We start from the raw sequence: 17,344 nt of genomic DNA, 5'->3' as shown, positions 1-17,344 counted from the left end.
TAGGAGAGGGTGACAACTTCTATGTACCCTGGATAGCTTATTCCATTTTTGGTCTCAGAAAGATCACATGTACCAAGATTTCTCACTTACTTAGTCAAAAGTTCACATCTACATCAGCTCTCTTAGAGCAAACCTCATTATTAAAATTCCAGAATGCCAGAAAAGCTTATCCCTGCCAACCAGGATACCAAAGATGACATCCGTGTACCTTTGGTCATATAAGGAACAAACATTGGCTCATGACCAATACCAACAGATGTTGGTTAAAAAAGTGACAGGAATCTCACATCCCCTCTGACAACTGGGACACCTTCAGCTTCTACAGAAGAAGAGCCAGCAAGATGAAGGTTCTGCTGTTCAATCTTTTCCTTGGTCTGCTTTATGCAGGTCAAGGTGAAGCTCAGCTATTTCTCAAACCGGTACCAGGGGTGGTGCAAGCTGGGAGGATGTCTTGGGGCATATGTGCGTGTCCCTTTTGGGGTTTGGTCATGTGGATTCTTAAGTCTAGTTACCTCCCTGCAACTCAAAATCACTCTATTCACTGGCTCTATACCTGCTGTGTATGGTCTTCAAATCATCTCTGCCATCTATTAACTGGCCTTCATGCATGTTCACTGCTCTTGTAAAAGAGAAGGAAGATCAAACAGCTGTTGACTGTAGCTCTTGGATTTGACAAGACAGCTCAAGCTATCTCAGTAATACCGCAATTCCTTCCTTTACTTGACGTGAGTTTCACATGATTTTATACCTAGGCTGTGTTCATAAAGATAGGTAACTTCTGTCCAAGTAGAAGGATAGGGAAACTCCTGAGGGATGATGTCGGGTAGAATTAACACAGATGGACTAGATTCTTTTTTTTAAAAAAAAAAATAATTCATTTATTTTAATTGGAGGCTAATTGCTTTACAATATTGTAGTGGTTTTTGCCATACATTGACCTGAATCTGCCACGGGTGTACATGTGGTCCCCATCCTGAAGCCCTCTCGCACCTCCCTCCCCATCCCATCACCCAGGGTTATCCCAGTGCACCAGCCCTGAGCACCCTGTCTCATGCATCAAACCTGGACTGGCGATCTATTTCACATGTGGACTAAAGTCTTAATAGGAATTTTGATTTCAGTTTTCAGGAGAATGGAGAACCCTTTTCATCGCATCCAGTAATATTGAGAAGATCACTGAGGATGGGCCATTTCACATTTATGCACGTTACATTCAGTTTAATGCAGACAACACAGTAGACATCGACTTTTATATCAAGTAAGTAAAAACAACCTAGAAGGAAGACACATATAAATCTCCGAGCTGAGGGAGGGTGTGGCTTCCCCATCAGCAGGAAACTCTCTAAATGATGTTGAAGCAAGGCACCCTGAGTTGTGGGCCTGAGCAGGGTCTCTGAGCTGGGGCCTGGAAGGCAGATTCCTTGTGAGCCTCCAAGGAATGTCCTGGAGCCTTTGATTAGAGAGAGAGGTCCCAGAAGCTCCACTGGAATCAACTCATTAAAGGAAAGATGGACACAGCAGTGGAAGAGGCGCGTGTGCTTTAACCCCACAGTCCCCACCAAGGGCTTGACCCCTTCCTGCAGAATTTGTAAGAGACGGCTTCCACTGAGTCCAGAAGCTGAGGGCAGGGGGAGGGTACACAGTGAGCTCTCCTCTGCAGGGTTTCCTCATGGGATGTTTCATTACCACTGAACTTACAAAACCCGTGACCATCCCAAATGAGCTTCCCGGGTGGTACTAGGGGTAAAGAATGCACCTGCTAATGCAGGTGATATGAGGCATGAACTTGATCCCTGGGTTGGGAAGGTCCCCTGGAAGAGGACATGGCAACCCACTCCAGCATTCTTGCCTGGAGAATCCTGTGGACAGAGGAGTCTGGAAGGCTACAGTCCATGGGGTCACAAAGAGTGGACACAGCTGAGGTATGGAGCACACACATTGTCCTAAGTACCATTCATGGAATGTCCATTACACTGCAGTTGGTTCATTGAGAGCATGCAAGTATGGCAGAAACCAACACAAGTTTGCTGGGCACTTATTCTCCATGAAAAGAATGCAAACTTAGATATGTATTTTGAGGAATACAAACATCAAGAAAAAGACAACTAAAAGTTTTATGCTTAGAGATATTGGTTCATACATATATATATATATAACTGCTTATATATTATAGAAGTATATATTTCATAGTATGGAATGCATGTTGATCATTCAGGCATTTCTGACTCTTTGTGACTCCATAGGCAGTGTAGCCCCCAGGCTACTCTGTCCATAGAATTCTCCAGGAAAGAATCTTGGAGTGGGTGGTCATTCCATTGTCCAGGGAATCTTCCGGACACAGGTATTGAACTCAGGTCTCCTGCATTGCAGGCAGATTCTTTATCGTCTGAGCCAGGAGAGTATACATACAACCAAATTACAACCACACATACAGAAACAGGCTTACACACACATACACACACACACACACACACGTTCTATACCAGAAGACACACTTGTCTCTTTTCACTAATTTTTTAAAAGAAAACTTATTATTGCCCTATGCTGTTTTTACAGTTATTGTGCCCTCTGTTTAAGTTTTCATGTGGCCACCCTTTCTGAAATCAATCTTTACTGAAGTGTATTCGTGTGGAATTATCTGCACCTTTGTGGAGGGCACAGTTCAGTGAGCTTTCACATGTGCATAAGTGTTTCACCATCCCCACAGTCAAAATATAAAACTCTGGGCTTCCCTGCTGGCTCAGTGGTTAAGAATCCACCTGTCCACGCAGGAGACAAGGGTTCAGTCCCTGGTCTGGGAAGATCCCACATACTGGGGAGAATCCATGCGTGTGTGCCACAACTACTGAACCTGTGTTTTAGAACACGTGCTCCACAACAATAAAACCACTGCATTGAGAGGCCCAGGTACTGCAACTATAGAGTAGCCCTTGCTTCCACAACTAGAGTAGCAATGATGACCCAGCACAGAAAAAAAAATAAACATTTTTTTTAAAGGTCTAAAATTTCTCCATCATTGTTGCTTTTCTTCACTTATCATTAAATGTCTACCCCCTTCGGGCAGCAGGCAAGAACTAATTTGCTTAATCTCACCTCTTCTGAAACTTCAGATGACAAAATTAGGCACCCTGCCTCATTTTCCCTGGTATCTACCACTGAGCACAATGTTTTAAAAGTGTATCTCAGCGTCTGCATATGCAAGGAGTCATGTTTTTTCAAGCCAATTGAAAAAAAAATGTTTGCATAGATAAAGTTTTGCAGTTATTGGAAAATTATTTTGTTCGCATGTTATGTTGTTTCCAATAACTTCAGTGCATGTGCCCAATGACTACGAAGAGTGAGCTCAATCCATTTCGGACATTCTTTCCCAAGGTGTCCATTCAAAAATTAATCCAATTTGTCTTGCTCTTTAATATTTGTTTTGCGTCCACATGTACTATGTGCCAAATAATACCTTTTTTCATGTACAGGCACAGAGGACCCATAAAAAGTCACCTAAACTTATCTGTTGTATCGGTGACAATATACACTTATTATGTATTTTATATATATAAAATTTCCTTATGTCATGCAAGCATATTATGTAAGAAGCACACATGTGTTCTTGCATGTTTGATTATGTGTGTATTTGTGTCATGTGCATGTATATGTACATGTGTCTTTCGATGTTTAATCCTCTTCTGGAATTGCAATGGAAGAAGAGTGTGTGTTTTGAGAAAAGTAACCATCTTTCCTCTAACTTTTTGTGATATTTGACTCTCGTATTCTCTAATGAATCACTGCCAGGGTTTTGAGAAGCCCCGAGGCCTGAGATGATGGCTATGCCTCTCAGTTTTCAGAAACTATACCAAAGAAAGAGTTGTTCTTTTTCTTGTTTTTGTTTTCCCTAAAATTCTAGATTTCTCCAAGGTATTGGTTTTACACATGACATGTTTTGCGTTTGAAGTTTATCTTTGGAACTACTAGCCAGACTGAATGTGTATACAAACCATCCTTGTCACTTGATAGCTAGTGGATCTTAAACAACACATTCCTTCTCTTTTGAAGGTCACATTTTTCACAGACACTAAGGTGATACCTGACACACATTCTTGGCTGTGATACAAAAAGAATCCTAATATGCATCAAATTCTTACTTTAATCAACTAACTTGAATATGTTTTGCTTCTAAGGTCAAATGGAGAATGCATAAAAAAACACGTCACAGCACAGCCGCAACAAAACTTCACTTACACTTCTGAATGTAAGTATGGGTATTTCATTGGTAAGCATATGTCTGGGTGAAAATCTTGATCTCAACTTTCTTCAGTAGCTCCATACACCTGAATTCTACTCCTACTAACAATTAGGCTGAAACATCTCCACACATCTGTTACTCACCAAGACTAGAGTCAGACATCCTAGAATGTTAAGTCAAGTGGGCCTTAGGAAGCATTACTCTAAACAAGGCTAGGGGAGGTGACAAAATTCAAGCTGACTTATTTCAAATCCTAAAACATGATGCTGTTAAAATGCTGCACTCATTATGTCAGCAAACTTGGAAAACTCAGCAGAGGCCATAGAACTGGAAAAGGTCATGTTTCATTCCAATTCCAAAGAAGGGCAACGCCAAACTCTGTCCCAACTACTATACAACTGCACTCATTTCCACGCTAGTATGGTAACTCTCAAAATCCTTCAAGCTAAGCCTCAGAAGTAAGTGAACCATGAAGTTCCATAAGCACAATCTGGGTCTTGGACAGGCAGAGGGACAAGAGATCAAATTGCCATCATTCCCTGGATCATGAAGAAAACAAGGGAATTCGAGAAAAATATCTGCTTCACTGAATATGCTAAAACTTCATGGCAAATCACAAGAAACTGTGGAAAATTCCATAAGAGATGGGAATACCAGATGGCCTTACCTGCTTCCTGAGAAACCTGTATGCAGGAAAAGAAGCAACAGTGAGAACCAGACATGGAACAATGGACTGGTTCAATATTGAGGAAGGAGTATGTCAAGGCTATATACTATCACCCTGCTTATTTGACTTATATTCAGGGTACATCATGTGAAATGCCAGGCTGGATGAAGCACAAGCTGGAATCAAGATTGCTGAGAGAAATGTCAGTAACATCAGATATGCAACTGACTCCACACTTATAACAGAAAGTGAAGAGGAACAAAAGAGCCTTTACGTGAGGGTGAAAGAGAGTGAAAAATCTGTCTTACAACTCAACGTTCAAAACTAAGATCAGGGCATCCAGTACTATTCAGTTCAGTCACTCAGTCATGTTTGACTCTTTGCGACCCCATGAACCACAGCATGCCAGGCCTCCCTGTCCATCACCAACTCCCCGAGTCCACCCAAACTCATGTCCATTGAATCAGTGATGCCATCCAGCCATCTCATCCTCTGTCATCCCCTTCTCCTCCTGCCCTCAATCCCTCCCAGCATCAGGGTGAGGTGGCCTTCATATGAGGTGGCCAAATTATTGGAGTTTCAGCTTCAGCATCAGTCCTTCCAGTGAACACCCAGGGCTGATCTCCTTTAGGACAGACTGGTTCGATCTCCTTGCAGTCCAAGGGAGTCTCAAGAGTCGTCTCCAACACCACAGTTCAAAAGTATCCATTCTTTGGCACTCAGCTTTCTTTACAGTCCAACTCTCACATCCACACATGACTACTCGGAAAACCATACCCTTGACTAGATGGACCTTTGTTGACAAAATAATGTCTCTGCTTTTTAATATGCTGTCTAGGTTGGTCATAACTTCCAAGGAGTAAGTGTCTTTTAATTTCATGGTTGAAATCACCATCTGCAGTGATTTTGAAGCCCCCCCCCCCCAAAAAAAAATAAAGTCAGCCACTGTTTCCACTGTTTCCCTATCTATTTGCCATGAAGTGACGGGACTGGATGCCATGATCTTAGTTTTCTGAATGTTGAGCTTTAAGCCAACTTTTTCACTCTCCTCTTTCACTTTCATCAAGAGGCTCTTTAGTTCTTCTTCACTTTCTGCCATGAGGGTGGTGTCATCCAGTACTATTACTTCATGACAAATAGAAAAAGTGTAAGCAGTGACAGTTTTCATTTTCTTGGGCTCAAAAATCATTGCAGACACTGACTGCAGCCATGAAATTAAAAGACACTTGCTCTTTGGAAGACAAGCAATGACAATTCTAGACTGTGTATTAAAAGGCACAGACATCACTTTGCCAACAAAGGTCTGTATCGTCAAAGTGGTGATGGTTTTTCCTGTAGTCATGAACAGAAGTGAATTGTGCCATAAAGAAGGCTGAGTGCCAAAGAATTGATGCTTTTGAACTGTGGTGTTGGAGAAAACTCTTGAGAGTCCCTTGGACTTCAAGGAGACCAAACCAGCCAATCCTAAAGGAAATCAATGCTAAATATTCATTAGAAGGACTGATGCTGAAGTTGAAGCTCCAATACTTTGACCACCTCATTGGAAGAGCCCATTCAGTGTAAAAGACCCTGATGCTGGGAAAGACTGAAGGTAAAAGGAGAAAGAGGGCAACAGAGGATGAGATGGATAGACAGCATCACCACATCAAAAGACATGAATTGGACAAACTCCGGGAGATAGTGAAGGACAAAGGCGCCTGGTGTGCTAGTGTCCACTGAGTTGCAAAGATTTGGACATGATTTAGCAACTGAATGACCAGAAGGAGTCTAAGCACAGGTGCTAGTGTCCACTGAGTTGCAAAGATTTGGACGTGATTTAGCAACTGAATGACCAGAAGGAGTCTAAGCACAGGTGTAGAATTCATATTCCATAGGGTTCTCACAGATAATTCACAACAGTCTATGAAATGGTATCTCAAGGGTTTATCTTGGGTTTGCACATCAGTGTCATTTACTTTATAAAAACAATCATAAAAGATCTTAATCCTTACAATTACAATGGAAGAATTTAAATCCAACAAAATCATCCTGACTTCAATCATAACATCGGCTCCTGTTCAAAGCAATGGGAATGCTGGCTAGCATTGACATCCCTAAGATCTTTATGAGGACTCTAAACATCATTCCTAATTTCAAATGGCCCTTGAGGTACATTAATGGCCTAAGAGGTACAGGCTGCCCAGGTGGCACTAGTAGTAAACAACCTAGCTGACAATGCAAGAGACAGAAGAGATACGGGTTTGATCCCCAGGTTGGGAAGATTCCCCGGAGGAGAGCATGGCAACTCACTCCAGTAATCTTGCCTGGAGAATCCTTTGGACAGAGGAGCCTGGAGGGCTACAGTCCACAGGGTCGCAAAGAGCTGGACATGACCGAAGAGACGTCACATGCAAGAGATACATATTTGATTAACATTTAAAAACATGACTATGTGATTGCAAAGTCAGACACGACTAAACGACTGAACTGAACTGATGTGATCGCAACCCTGCCTAAACTGACCAGTGGCACAGTGTCTATGAGCACAAAGAAGTAAAATTTATGCCTGAAACATTTTGCCACCCTTTCATCGATAACTTCCAATGTTTGATTTTTTTTTTTTAACTATGCTTTCATTTTCTTATTCCTGTATTATTTTTTCCTCTGGCTGAAACATGAATGCTTTCACTGTCTTTATTTTTCTCCACTCTTGTAATCCCTTTTAGCCAGATTTCTTACAGAGTGACTAAAGATGGGAGAGAGAATAGCAGACCTTCTTGTAAGGTCTCTTGCAAGTGCTACTCCCTAGCTTTGTTTTAGGTACTGTGAGGTGTACCCACATCAAGCATAGCCTGATCCGTGGCCTTGATAGAGACCTGATATCCAGAAGATAAAATTATTCTCACTGTCCTATTGCCTACATTACCTTCACAGAGAATTCAGTGATGCTGCAATGGCCATGTTTGTGACGTCATGGTTAACCACAGGGGGGTCACTGATAATCTAAGGACCTGAATTTGTGTTTGTTGCTTAGTTGCTTCATTGTGTCCGACTCTCTGCAACGCCATGGATGGCAGCACTCCAGGCCTTCCTGTCCTTTACTATGTCCTGGAGTTCGCTCAAACTCATGTCCATTGAGTTGGTGATGCCATCCAACCAGCTCGTCGTCTGTCGCCCCCTTATCCTCCTGCCCTCAATCTTTCCCAGCATCACAGTCTTTTCCAATGAGTTGGGGCTTTGCATCAAGTGGCCAAATGATTGGAGCTTCAACTTCAGCATCGGTCCTTCCATTGAATACTCAGGGTTGATTTCCTCTAGGATTGATGGGTTTGATCTCCTTGCTCTCCAGGGATGCTCAAGAATCTTCTGTAGAACCACAGTTTGGAAACATCAATCCTTTGGCATGCAGGCTTCTTCATGGTCCAACTGTCACACCTGTACATAACTAAAAATTTCCCAGTGTGACCCAAGTTTCCTGGACTCAATGTGGCCTTAGGAAAGTTGAATACACTTCTTGGGACTATGAGATGGGAAACTGCTTTGGCTTCTTTTTTTTTTTTTTTTAAGCACACTAAGAATTTTCAGTGTTTCAAACAATGAGCAGTAAGTAGTGTGTCCATGTTTCAGGAACACAGCTGGTTGGTTTTACATCCCACCTTGCTGAGTGATTCCAATCAAGTGTGATGGAAGCCAGGAGAGAGAGAATGGATATAGAGGGTTTAGATGTGACATACAATGGGTCAGAGTTCCTTCTTGTCCAGACACAAGGGGCAGAGTGGTCAGGCAGGGCAGAGGGAAGGGTCAGCCCTCCAGGTGGTGTTGGAGCTCACCATGAGATGGTCACTGCCTGCATGTCCCAGTAGGTAAGCTGTCTTCACAGCAATGTCTATGGCCGTGCTCTTTGTCATAACCCAGACTGAGGGACAGTGAAAATGCAGTAATTAACATAAAGTGTTCAAACATTGCCGGGCACAAACTCAGCTCTCAGGAACGCAAGCTTGTGAATGGTAAGTTCATTTTGGTCAAGAGAGATCACCTCCATGGCTGGGCTAACAGAAATACAAAGAAGTTTTGAATTGAGGTTTGAAAAAGAGGCTCCTACTGTTGAAAACACTGTAAGGGGCTTCCCTGGTGCTCCAGTGGGTAAGAATCTGCCTGCAGGTTCAGGAGACATAGGTTCAATCCCTGGGTCTGGAAGATCCCACATGCTGTGGGGAAACTAAGCTCATGCGACACAACTACTGAGCCGGCACTCAAGAGCCCACAAGCTATGACTACTGAGCCCATGTACCCCAGAGTCTGTGCTCCATGAGAGAGAAGTCACTGCAGTGAGCAGTCCCTGGACCACAGCTAGAGAGTGGCCCCACAGTCCACACAAGTAGAGAAAGACTGCAGACAGTGATGAAGACTCAGAGTAACCAAAAATTAATTAAAAAATGAAGTAAACTAAAAAGTACATTGCTTGGGTTCCTTAGGACACAGGTTATAGAAAGCATCTAAGTAAGACAGCAAGGAGTGACTGGTTAACTAAGAAAACATGGAAATGAGGGAAGGTCTGGCCTGCTTTCCTTGCTGCCATAACCACGGTAAAATCAGTGTACCCATGGAGTCAGACAAAAATCAGTACAGCACATACCTTTCCTAATGCCCTAACTCTGTCGCCCTACATCTCACTGAAAACAAATGAACATGGGGTTGTATATATGTATCTTTTCTCTCTCACAGATGCGGGTCAAAGTGAAGGTCGACCTCTTCATGTGTCCCATCACTCTATAATAGGACATGTCTTCAACGTGGATGAAGAAGGAAACGAGACAAATCTAGTTGGAATAATTGGTATGAGGCATCCCTTGTGGCTCAGCTGATAGTGAATCCACTTGCTATGCAGGAGACCTGGGTTCAATCCCTGGGTTGGGAAGATCCCCTGGAGAAGGGAAGGACTACCCACTCCAGTATTCTGGCCTAGAGAATTCCACGGACCATATAGTCCATGGGTTCACAAAGAGTCGGACATGACTGAGTGACTTTCACACTTCACTTGGCATCCAAATATCCCATTGCCATTGTCATGCAACATGTCCACAGTCAGTAGTTTCATTCAGAAAACCAGGCGGTGTTGACAATATTCACTATTCAGTGTACAAGATCTGCATATTTATGTTCACTGAGCTAAGGATACTGGAAGGTAATCCACCAAGAAACAGGGGCTAAAAATAATTTTCAAGCATTTGAAAACAATCTCCACCTGTTCAAATTTTTAAAAAAAATTTACTTTTACAGTGATTTTACCGAAAGAGGAGAGTGAAAATTTTGACTTAAAGCTCAACATTCAGAAAACTAAGATCATGGCATCTGGTCCCATCACTTCATGGCAAATAGATGGGGAAACAGTGGAAACCGTGGCTGACTTTATTTTTTGGGGGCTGAAAAATCACTGCAGATGGTAATTGCAGCCATGAAATTAAAAGACGCTTACTCCTTGGAAGGAAAGTTGTGACCCACCTAGACAGCATATTAAAAAGCAGAGACATTACTTTGTCCATAAAGGTCTGTCTAGTCAAGGCTATGATTTTCCAGTAGTCATGTATGGATGTGAGAGTTGGACTGTAAAGAAAGCTGAGCACTGAAGAATTGATGCTTTTGAACTGTGGTGTTGGAGAAGACTCTTGAGAGTCCCTTGGACTGCAAGGAGATCCAACCAGTTCATCCTAAAGGAGGTCAGTCCTGGGTGTTCATTGGAAGGACTGATGCTGAAGCTGAAACTCCAGTCCTTTGGCCACCTGATGTGAAGGGCCAACTGATTGGAAAAGACCCTGATGCTGGGAAAGACTGAGGGCAGGAGGAGAAGGGGACGACAGAGGATGAGATTGTTGGATGGCATCACTGACTCAATGGACATGAGTTTGTGTGAACTCCGGGAGTTGGTGATGGACAGGGAGGCCTGGCGTGCTGCGGTTCATGGGGTCGCACAAGCAGCATGACTGAGAGACTGAACTGAACTGAACTTTACAGTTTTTTTGTTTTTTTTTATATCAACTAAGCTCAAGCCATGGCTATAATGAGGCTGACCTGAATGATGTCATTTTACACAAGTTTTCCCATACATTCTAACCCTTGGAACAAAAACATGTAAATCTTCATCCTGTTTTGTTATCACAATACATCGTTCCTATGAACAATGACATGACCCCAAATGACCTCATAGAAGCACTGAGGTGTGTGCCATTGAGACAGTAGATGTCTATTTCAGAAAAACAATTAGGTGGAACAATGGGTTAAAGGCTAAATTGTCTCCCACATGGTATGTGATGGGGTAAACATGTCCTTGTAAGGGGGGGAACTCTGTTTCCTAATAATTTAGGTCCAGAACAAGACAGGAGTGTCAGATACAGGTTGTGGGAAGTTGATAAAGAAGCAAGTCAATTGTCTACTGGGATGGGTTGAGTCTCAAATTCATGGAGCAACTACAAGTCTCTGGGTTCCTCCTGCTGACAGAGGCAGAGGTTTAATTACAGAATTGGATGGAAATTAATTCTTAGGATGGCAGATGTTTGTGTCATGGAACATGGAAACTGTTTGAGGCTGTCTTAAATCATACAAGTGAGGATCTGATTGACATGTTCAATTTCTTATTGTGTATATTCAGACATTTCTGTGGGTTCTAAGAGACAACACTGTCCTTTTTTGTACACTGATTAACAGGCACAGATGACGAGATTTCAGACAGTGACTTTGAGAGGTTCAAAGAGGAGACAAGAGACAAAGGGATCCCAGAAGAAAATATTGTGAATTTCATCGATAATGGTAATGAAATTATATTTTTTTCTGACTATATCATTCACCAGTAAATTGTAAATATGCAAATATCATGAAAAAATCAACTTATTTAAAATTTCTTCTCCCAGAAGTAATCGCTTATAAAATATATTACTTAAAAAAAAGAAAGATAGAAAGAAACTGTAGAGATACTGTGGAATGGTAATAATTGGTGGCTCTTTTATTTCTCCCATTTTGTTTTTCCACAGATGACTGTCCAGAGGAGTGAACAAAAGTGACATGGGTACAGACACTTTTGTAAGTAAACATGGTCCATTATTAATGCTGCCCCACCAAATAAATAAAAAAGGACACACTGTTATTTCATTCTTAATGCCCAACAAGTCTCTTCAGTCCTGTCTGACTCTCAGCAACCCCATGCACTTTGGCCTGATAGGTGCCTCTGTCCATGGGATTCTCCAGGCAACAATATTAGAATGGGTTGCCATTTCCTTCTCCAAGAGATCTTCCCGACCCAGGGAGTGATCTAACATCTGTTACATCTCCTGCGTGGGCAGGTTGGTTCTTTACCACTACTGCCAAATTCATACATGCCAAATTTTGCAGGTAATTTCTTGCCCCAATAACTTACATTCTGTCACTAGAGAACTTTGTTACATTAGGTAATCTCTCTTGTCTGGAGCCATATTAAATTGCAAACTGGTTGGTTGATTAATGCTGAGCATCTTTAGTGCGAGCATGTCAACCTGCAGGAATCTTGCAGACCAGACTCATCAGAGAGAAGCAGGAATCACTACAAGTTGGTGGAAACTTAGTGTTCCTGTTAGTCCTGACCTCATGGTTGTCCATACACGTCCCTTCTCAAGGAGAACCACGATTAAAGACAGTTCACCTTTCCTGAAAGATTAGTTTTTAATCTCACATGATTCTGACAAAACCAGTAAAGCCATTCCAACTTCACTGTCTGAAATAAGCATTTTAATTATATTCCCCTTCACAAGGTGATTTCTTTTAGTGGAATCTTTAAGCTTTCTAAAGTAAAACAGCCTCAGAAAATAACACTGATCTAGGCTAAGGTGTGGCTTTACTTCTCTATTGAGAAAAAATGAAAGAAAAGAGGCAAAGAAAAACACCAGCTTGCAGGTGAATATGATAAAAAAAAAAAAAAAGACATGCTGAAAACATTCAATGGATTATTACTCAGCCATAAAAATGAATGAGATCATGACATTTGCATCAATGTGCATGGACCTGGAGACTGTCATACTAAATGACATAAGCCACAAAGAGAAAGACAAAAACAATATATATCACTTATATGTGGAATCTAAAGTAACACTTGGAGGAGGTTATTTTCAAAACAGAAACACACTCACAGACTTAGAGAACAAACTTGCGGTTGCAAAGGGGGAGGAAGTTGACTAAGAGAAGGGTTAGGAGTTTGAGATTAGCAGATGCAAAATATTATATACAGGAAGGATAGACAAAAAGATATTCCTATAGAATGCAGGGAGATATATGCAACAGTGTAAAAACCTAAATGGGAAAAGAACCTAAAAAAAAAAAAAAAAAAACCCAGATATTTATATCTGTATGTATAAATCAATCACTTTGCTATACACTTGAAACTAATACAACATTGTTAATCAACTCTACTTAAAAATAAAATTAAACAACTAACTCTTGAAGACCCAACAGAGAAACCTTTTGGAATTAGGAGAAGAGATTAATTCAGAAAATGCAAACTTTAAAACAGAGATTTTAAACCATCTTTAGATGAACCATTCCAATGAACATGGATTCCAAAACCATTACTCCTAGAATCAATCACCAATGGGAAAGTTTCCCTGAATGTACATCCTGGGGAAAATTCCACAAGGACTCCCACCTACATCACTGAGATGTGGAATGTTGAGGCCCACCAGGATTCTAACACTGGATCTCCTACCAGCTCCTGCACCCTGGACAGCCTACTGCCTGAGGCTCACCCCTGTCAACTGTCACACAGTCGACTTGACTAAACCTTTGGGCCCATTTCATTCACCTACAGGAGCAGTCCCTGAGACAAGACACGTCCTCATCTCCATGGAATCAAGATCAACAACACGAAGATGACTCTCCTGGTTTCTGATTAACATGATCCTTCTCTCTTCACACTCACACTCCCTCTCCCATCTCATCTCTCCTGGTCACTAAATCACATCCTGTCTGGTGGTGTTTGATTTCTGAGGGTTTAAATAAACTGATTTAATGTTTGCCCTGCACATGTGTGTCTATGCAAAAGTCACCTAATTTAAAACACACAAATGTCCACGTTAATTGTCCAGGAAACTGTGTCTTTTTTAGGACAGGTGTTCATCAGAGACCACTCTGATAAGGATTTGACAGTGATGCCCTCACGTGTCTTCATGTGAGAGGAAGAGAAAGGCCTAAACTATCATGGGACTGGAGACAGGATCCTCTTACTGTTCTGGGAGTGGCGCGTCTGATCAAGAAAATGTCCCTAGAAAGCACCTTATTCATTACAGGGCATTACAGGGAAAGGAACTTGTGTTGGCCCCTCAGAGCTTCTTAGAGAGAAAGTGTCAGATGCCACGGGCTATAATTGAGGGTAAATGTCTGTTCTGACAGCACCAACACTTCTGATTAATGAAGGACTGATATTTCTTAACCATTGCTGTTTATCTGTTGTTTGCTTGGGCTGTGTGCACCTCAGAGTGTTTCCCCCACATTGAGTGGAAAAATGATAAATCTTTCCTGACTCACTCTAATGGAGCACCCTTGGAAGCTATGCTGAAATGTACAACCTGGACTACTATTTCAGAGGAATCCCTACTCTGGGTCATCTTCTTCTAGGTGGAGACTCCCTAGAGAACATTGTGCATGTCTTCCTTCCATCTTCGTGCATTCCTGTTTGTCTAACTGAACCTTGATGGCTGTTTCCCTCACGTCACAGTTCTCAGGACAAACAGTCACAGAGCCCAGGTGCTGGGTCCGAGCAGCAGGTTAACTCATGTCATCCAGGATTTCTCACCCTCCCCATGATGGGCGTGACTGCATAATTCTCTGTGAAGTGTCTTCCTTTGCACTGTAGTCTGTTAGACAGCCTGATTCATCTTCAATGACCAGATAAAAGGTGTCACCTCACAACGGTTGCAAAGAAGAACCAGTTGTGACTACAGGTTGTAGCTGCTTCATCGGTTTGCTTGCCCCTGCTATTATTATCATCATCGTACATAATCACCTGTCTCAAAGGACACTGCCCCTCTGCCTGAACGTAAACTAAAATGCCTTTGCTGGGTTCATAAAGAGCTGATCTGATCCTTCCCACCTATGAAAAGAAGAGCTAGAAGAGATGAACACACCCCTTCAAAGGCTGGCTCTTTCCATAGATGGGCCTCCCAGGCGGCTCAGCTGGTAAAGAATCCGCCTGCAGTGTGGGAGATCTGGGTTCCATCCCTGGGTTGGGAAGATCCCCTGGAGAAAGGAAATCTACCCACCCCAGTATTCTGGCCTGGAGAATGTCATGGACTGTATAGTCCATGGGGTCCCAAAGAGTCGGACACAACTGAGTGACTTTCACTTCACTTCACTTCCCATAGATGTTTTGCAAGATTTAAGACCCTTTTTACACTCTTTACTCACTGCCTCCCCCTCTCTATTCTGCCTTTTGACTTTAGATCCTCACCACTTCTCTTTCTGGTTCTATTTAAGAACCTTGCATCCACACTGCAACAAGATGGTTATTTCAACATTAGTCTGAGGTTTATTTGTCAGCCGACTTTCTGATTAAAGTCATATTCCTTGCCTAAAAAAGCTCATTATACATACCATTAAGTATAATACTTTCCTTGTGCTTAGGTTTGAAAGTGAAGCTGCTCATTCGTGTCCAACTCTTTGCAACTCCATGGACTGTAGCCAACCAGGCTCTTCCGTCCATGTAATTTTCCAGGCAAGAGTACTGGAGTGGGTTGCCATGCCCTTCTCTAGGGGATCTTCCCAACCCAGGGATCAAACCTGAGTCTACCACATTGCAGACAGATTCTTTACAATCTGAGCCACCAGGAAAGCCCCTAAGCTAAATAACATCTTACTATATCTGTTACAAATTTGTTAGCAAGGAAAGTACTCGATGTGAAAAAAACTTTTTAAGAAGTGAGTGCAAATGAGATAAGAGTTTTCAGTGAACTTTTAGAAAGAATTATGTCTTTTGGGATCTGTCCAGATATTTTACAACTTAAAAGTTAAATTTGTGCTAAAATAAATTGAGTGATGAATAGTTTCATCATTTTCATTGAGTGGAAAATGGATCCCAAAAAGGGTTTTGTACATAATCAAGAATAACTACATTTAAAACAATTTTCTTTGAGTCAATGAATCTTTAAAGTCAGCTGAAGCAAAGTATAAATTTGGCTTTTCTCTCTTTTTCAAAATCTCAAGTTTTCTGAAGATGTTATGTTGCCTTTGATAACAGATATTAAGTCTGTTTATCTTTTAAGTGATCTGTTTGGTATTTGCCTTTGAAATCTTTTATTGTCACATTTGGAGAAGGCGATGACAAGCCACTCCAGGACTCTTGCCTGGAAAATCCCATGGACAGAGGAGCCTGGTAGGCTGCAGTCCATGGGGTCGTGAAGAGTCGGACATGACTGAGCAACTTCACTTTCACTTTTCACTTTCATGCATTGGAGAAGGAAATGGCAACCCACTCCAGTGTTCTTGCCTGGAGAATCCCAGGGACAGCAGAGCCTGGTGGGCTGCCGTCTATGGGGTCGCACAGAGTCAGACACGACTGAAGCGACTTAGCAGCAGGAGCAGCAGCATTGTCACATTGCCCAAGTAAATATTTTTCACAGTGACCTGTCATTGTGTTGTGCTTTAAAAATTTTTTTTTTCCCCCTGAATGCTTTTTTGATGAAACTTCTTAAATCAAAATAGCTCTAACTTTAGGATGTTTCAAAAGGTCCCTAAAACACTCTCAAAGGAAGGTATTAAGCTAATTAGGTTCACTTGTTACATTAAACTACATGGGAGATGTCAGATGAGTAATACATCTTAAGTTACATTGTAAATGATACAGATATTATAGAGATCATATAGAGTTCCTAAAAACCTGGTATGTCTCGGTACCATATTATTAGTCATAATTCTATTTATTATCTGAAAATGTTGTATATCACAGCGCTAACTGGGTTGCCTTGTCAACTGCATTGTAATCAGATTTAAGTCTTTAATTTCCTTAAGTCTTTTATCATTATAGATACTTATAGTTTCACTCTGATGTCATGGCAACAATGCCTCCTCTTCAAGACGATTTACAGAAAAGTCTTTTGGATAACACAAGTTTCCTACTTTCAGACCATAATGCCAAAGTGAGTAAAGAAATTATTAAAGAATTCTAATGGGAAACCTGAAGGCTTCATACAGCTGTTAACATAAATAATTAGTTACATAGGAATGAGTGAACTAGTGAATATGATTATAATTTTTATGCTTCCTATCAAAAACATTACTGGTTTAAATCTGTTTTCCAGGTATAAGAAAAATCCTCTCCTTTAACTAACTATGACTTATAGTAACTTGGTAGAGTGCATGTTTAGTCACTCAGTCCTGTCCAACTCCTTGTGCCCCTATGGACTGTAGCCCACCTGGCTCCTCTGTCCATGGGATTCCCCAGGGAAGAA

The 17,344-nt window shown here is 41.7% G+C and overlaps 1 protein-coding gene across 1 annotated transcript; it reads left to right on the top strand.

Annotated features, from left to right (window-relative positions):
• The first annotated feature begins 258 nt into the window (after positions 1 to 258).
• On the top strand, positions 259 to 13,924 carry LOC122690069 (odorant-binding protein-like). Its single transcript, XM_043897019.1, has 7 exons — positions 259 to 419; positions 1,122 to 1,258; positions 4,173 to 4,243; positions 9,609 to 9,719; positions 11,586 to 11,687; positions 11,909 to 11,957; positions 13,711 to 13,924. The coding sequence occupies exons 1-6, from the start codon at positions 342 to 344 to the stop codon at positions 11,926 to 11,928; spliced, it is 519 nt and encodes a 172-aa protein (XP_043752954.1). The 5' UTR covers positions 259 to 341; the 3' UTR covers positions 11,929 to 11,957; positions 13,711 to 13,924.
• Positions 13,925 to 17,344: the final 3,420 nt, after the last annotated feature.

Source organism: Cervus elaphus, chromosome X (assembly GCF_910594005.1).
Source record: "Cervus elaphus chromosome X, mCerEla1.1, whole genome shotgun sequence".
Lineage (NCBI taxonomy): Eukaryota > Metazoa > Chordata > Mammalia > Artiodactyla > Cervidae > Cervus > Cervus elaphus.
The sequence above is the reverse complement of the archived record's forward strand: the minus strand, read 5'-3'. Positions and strand labels throughout refer to the sequence as shown.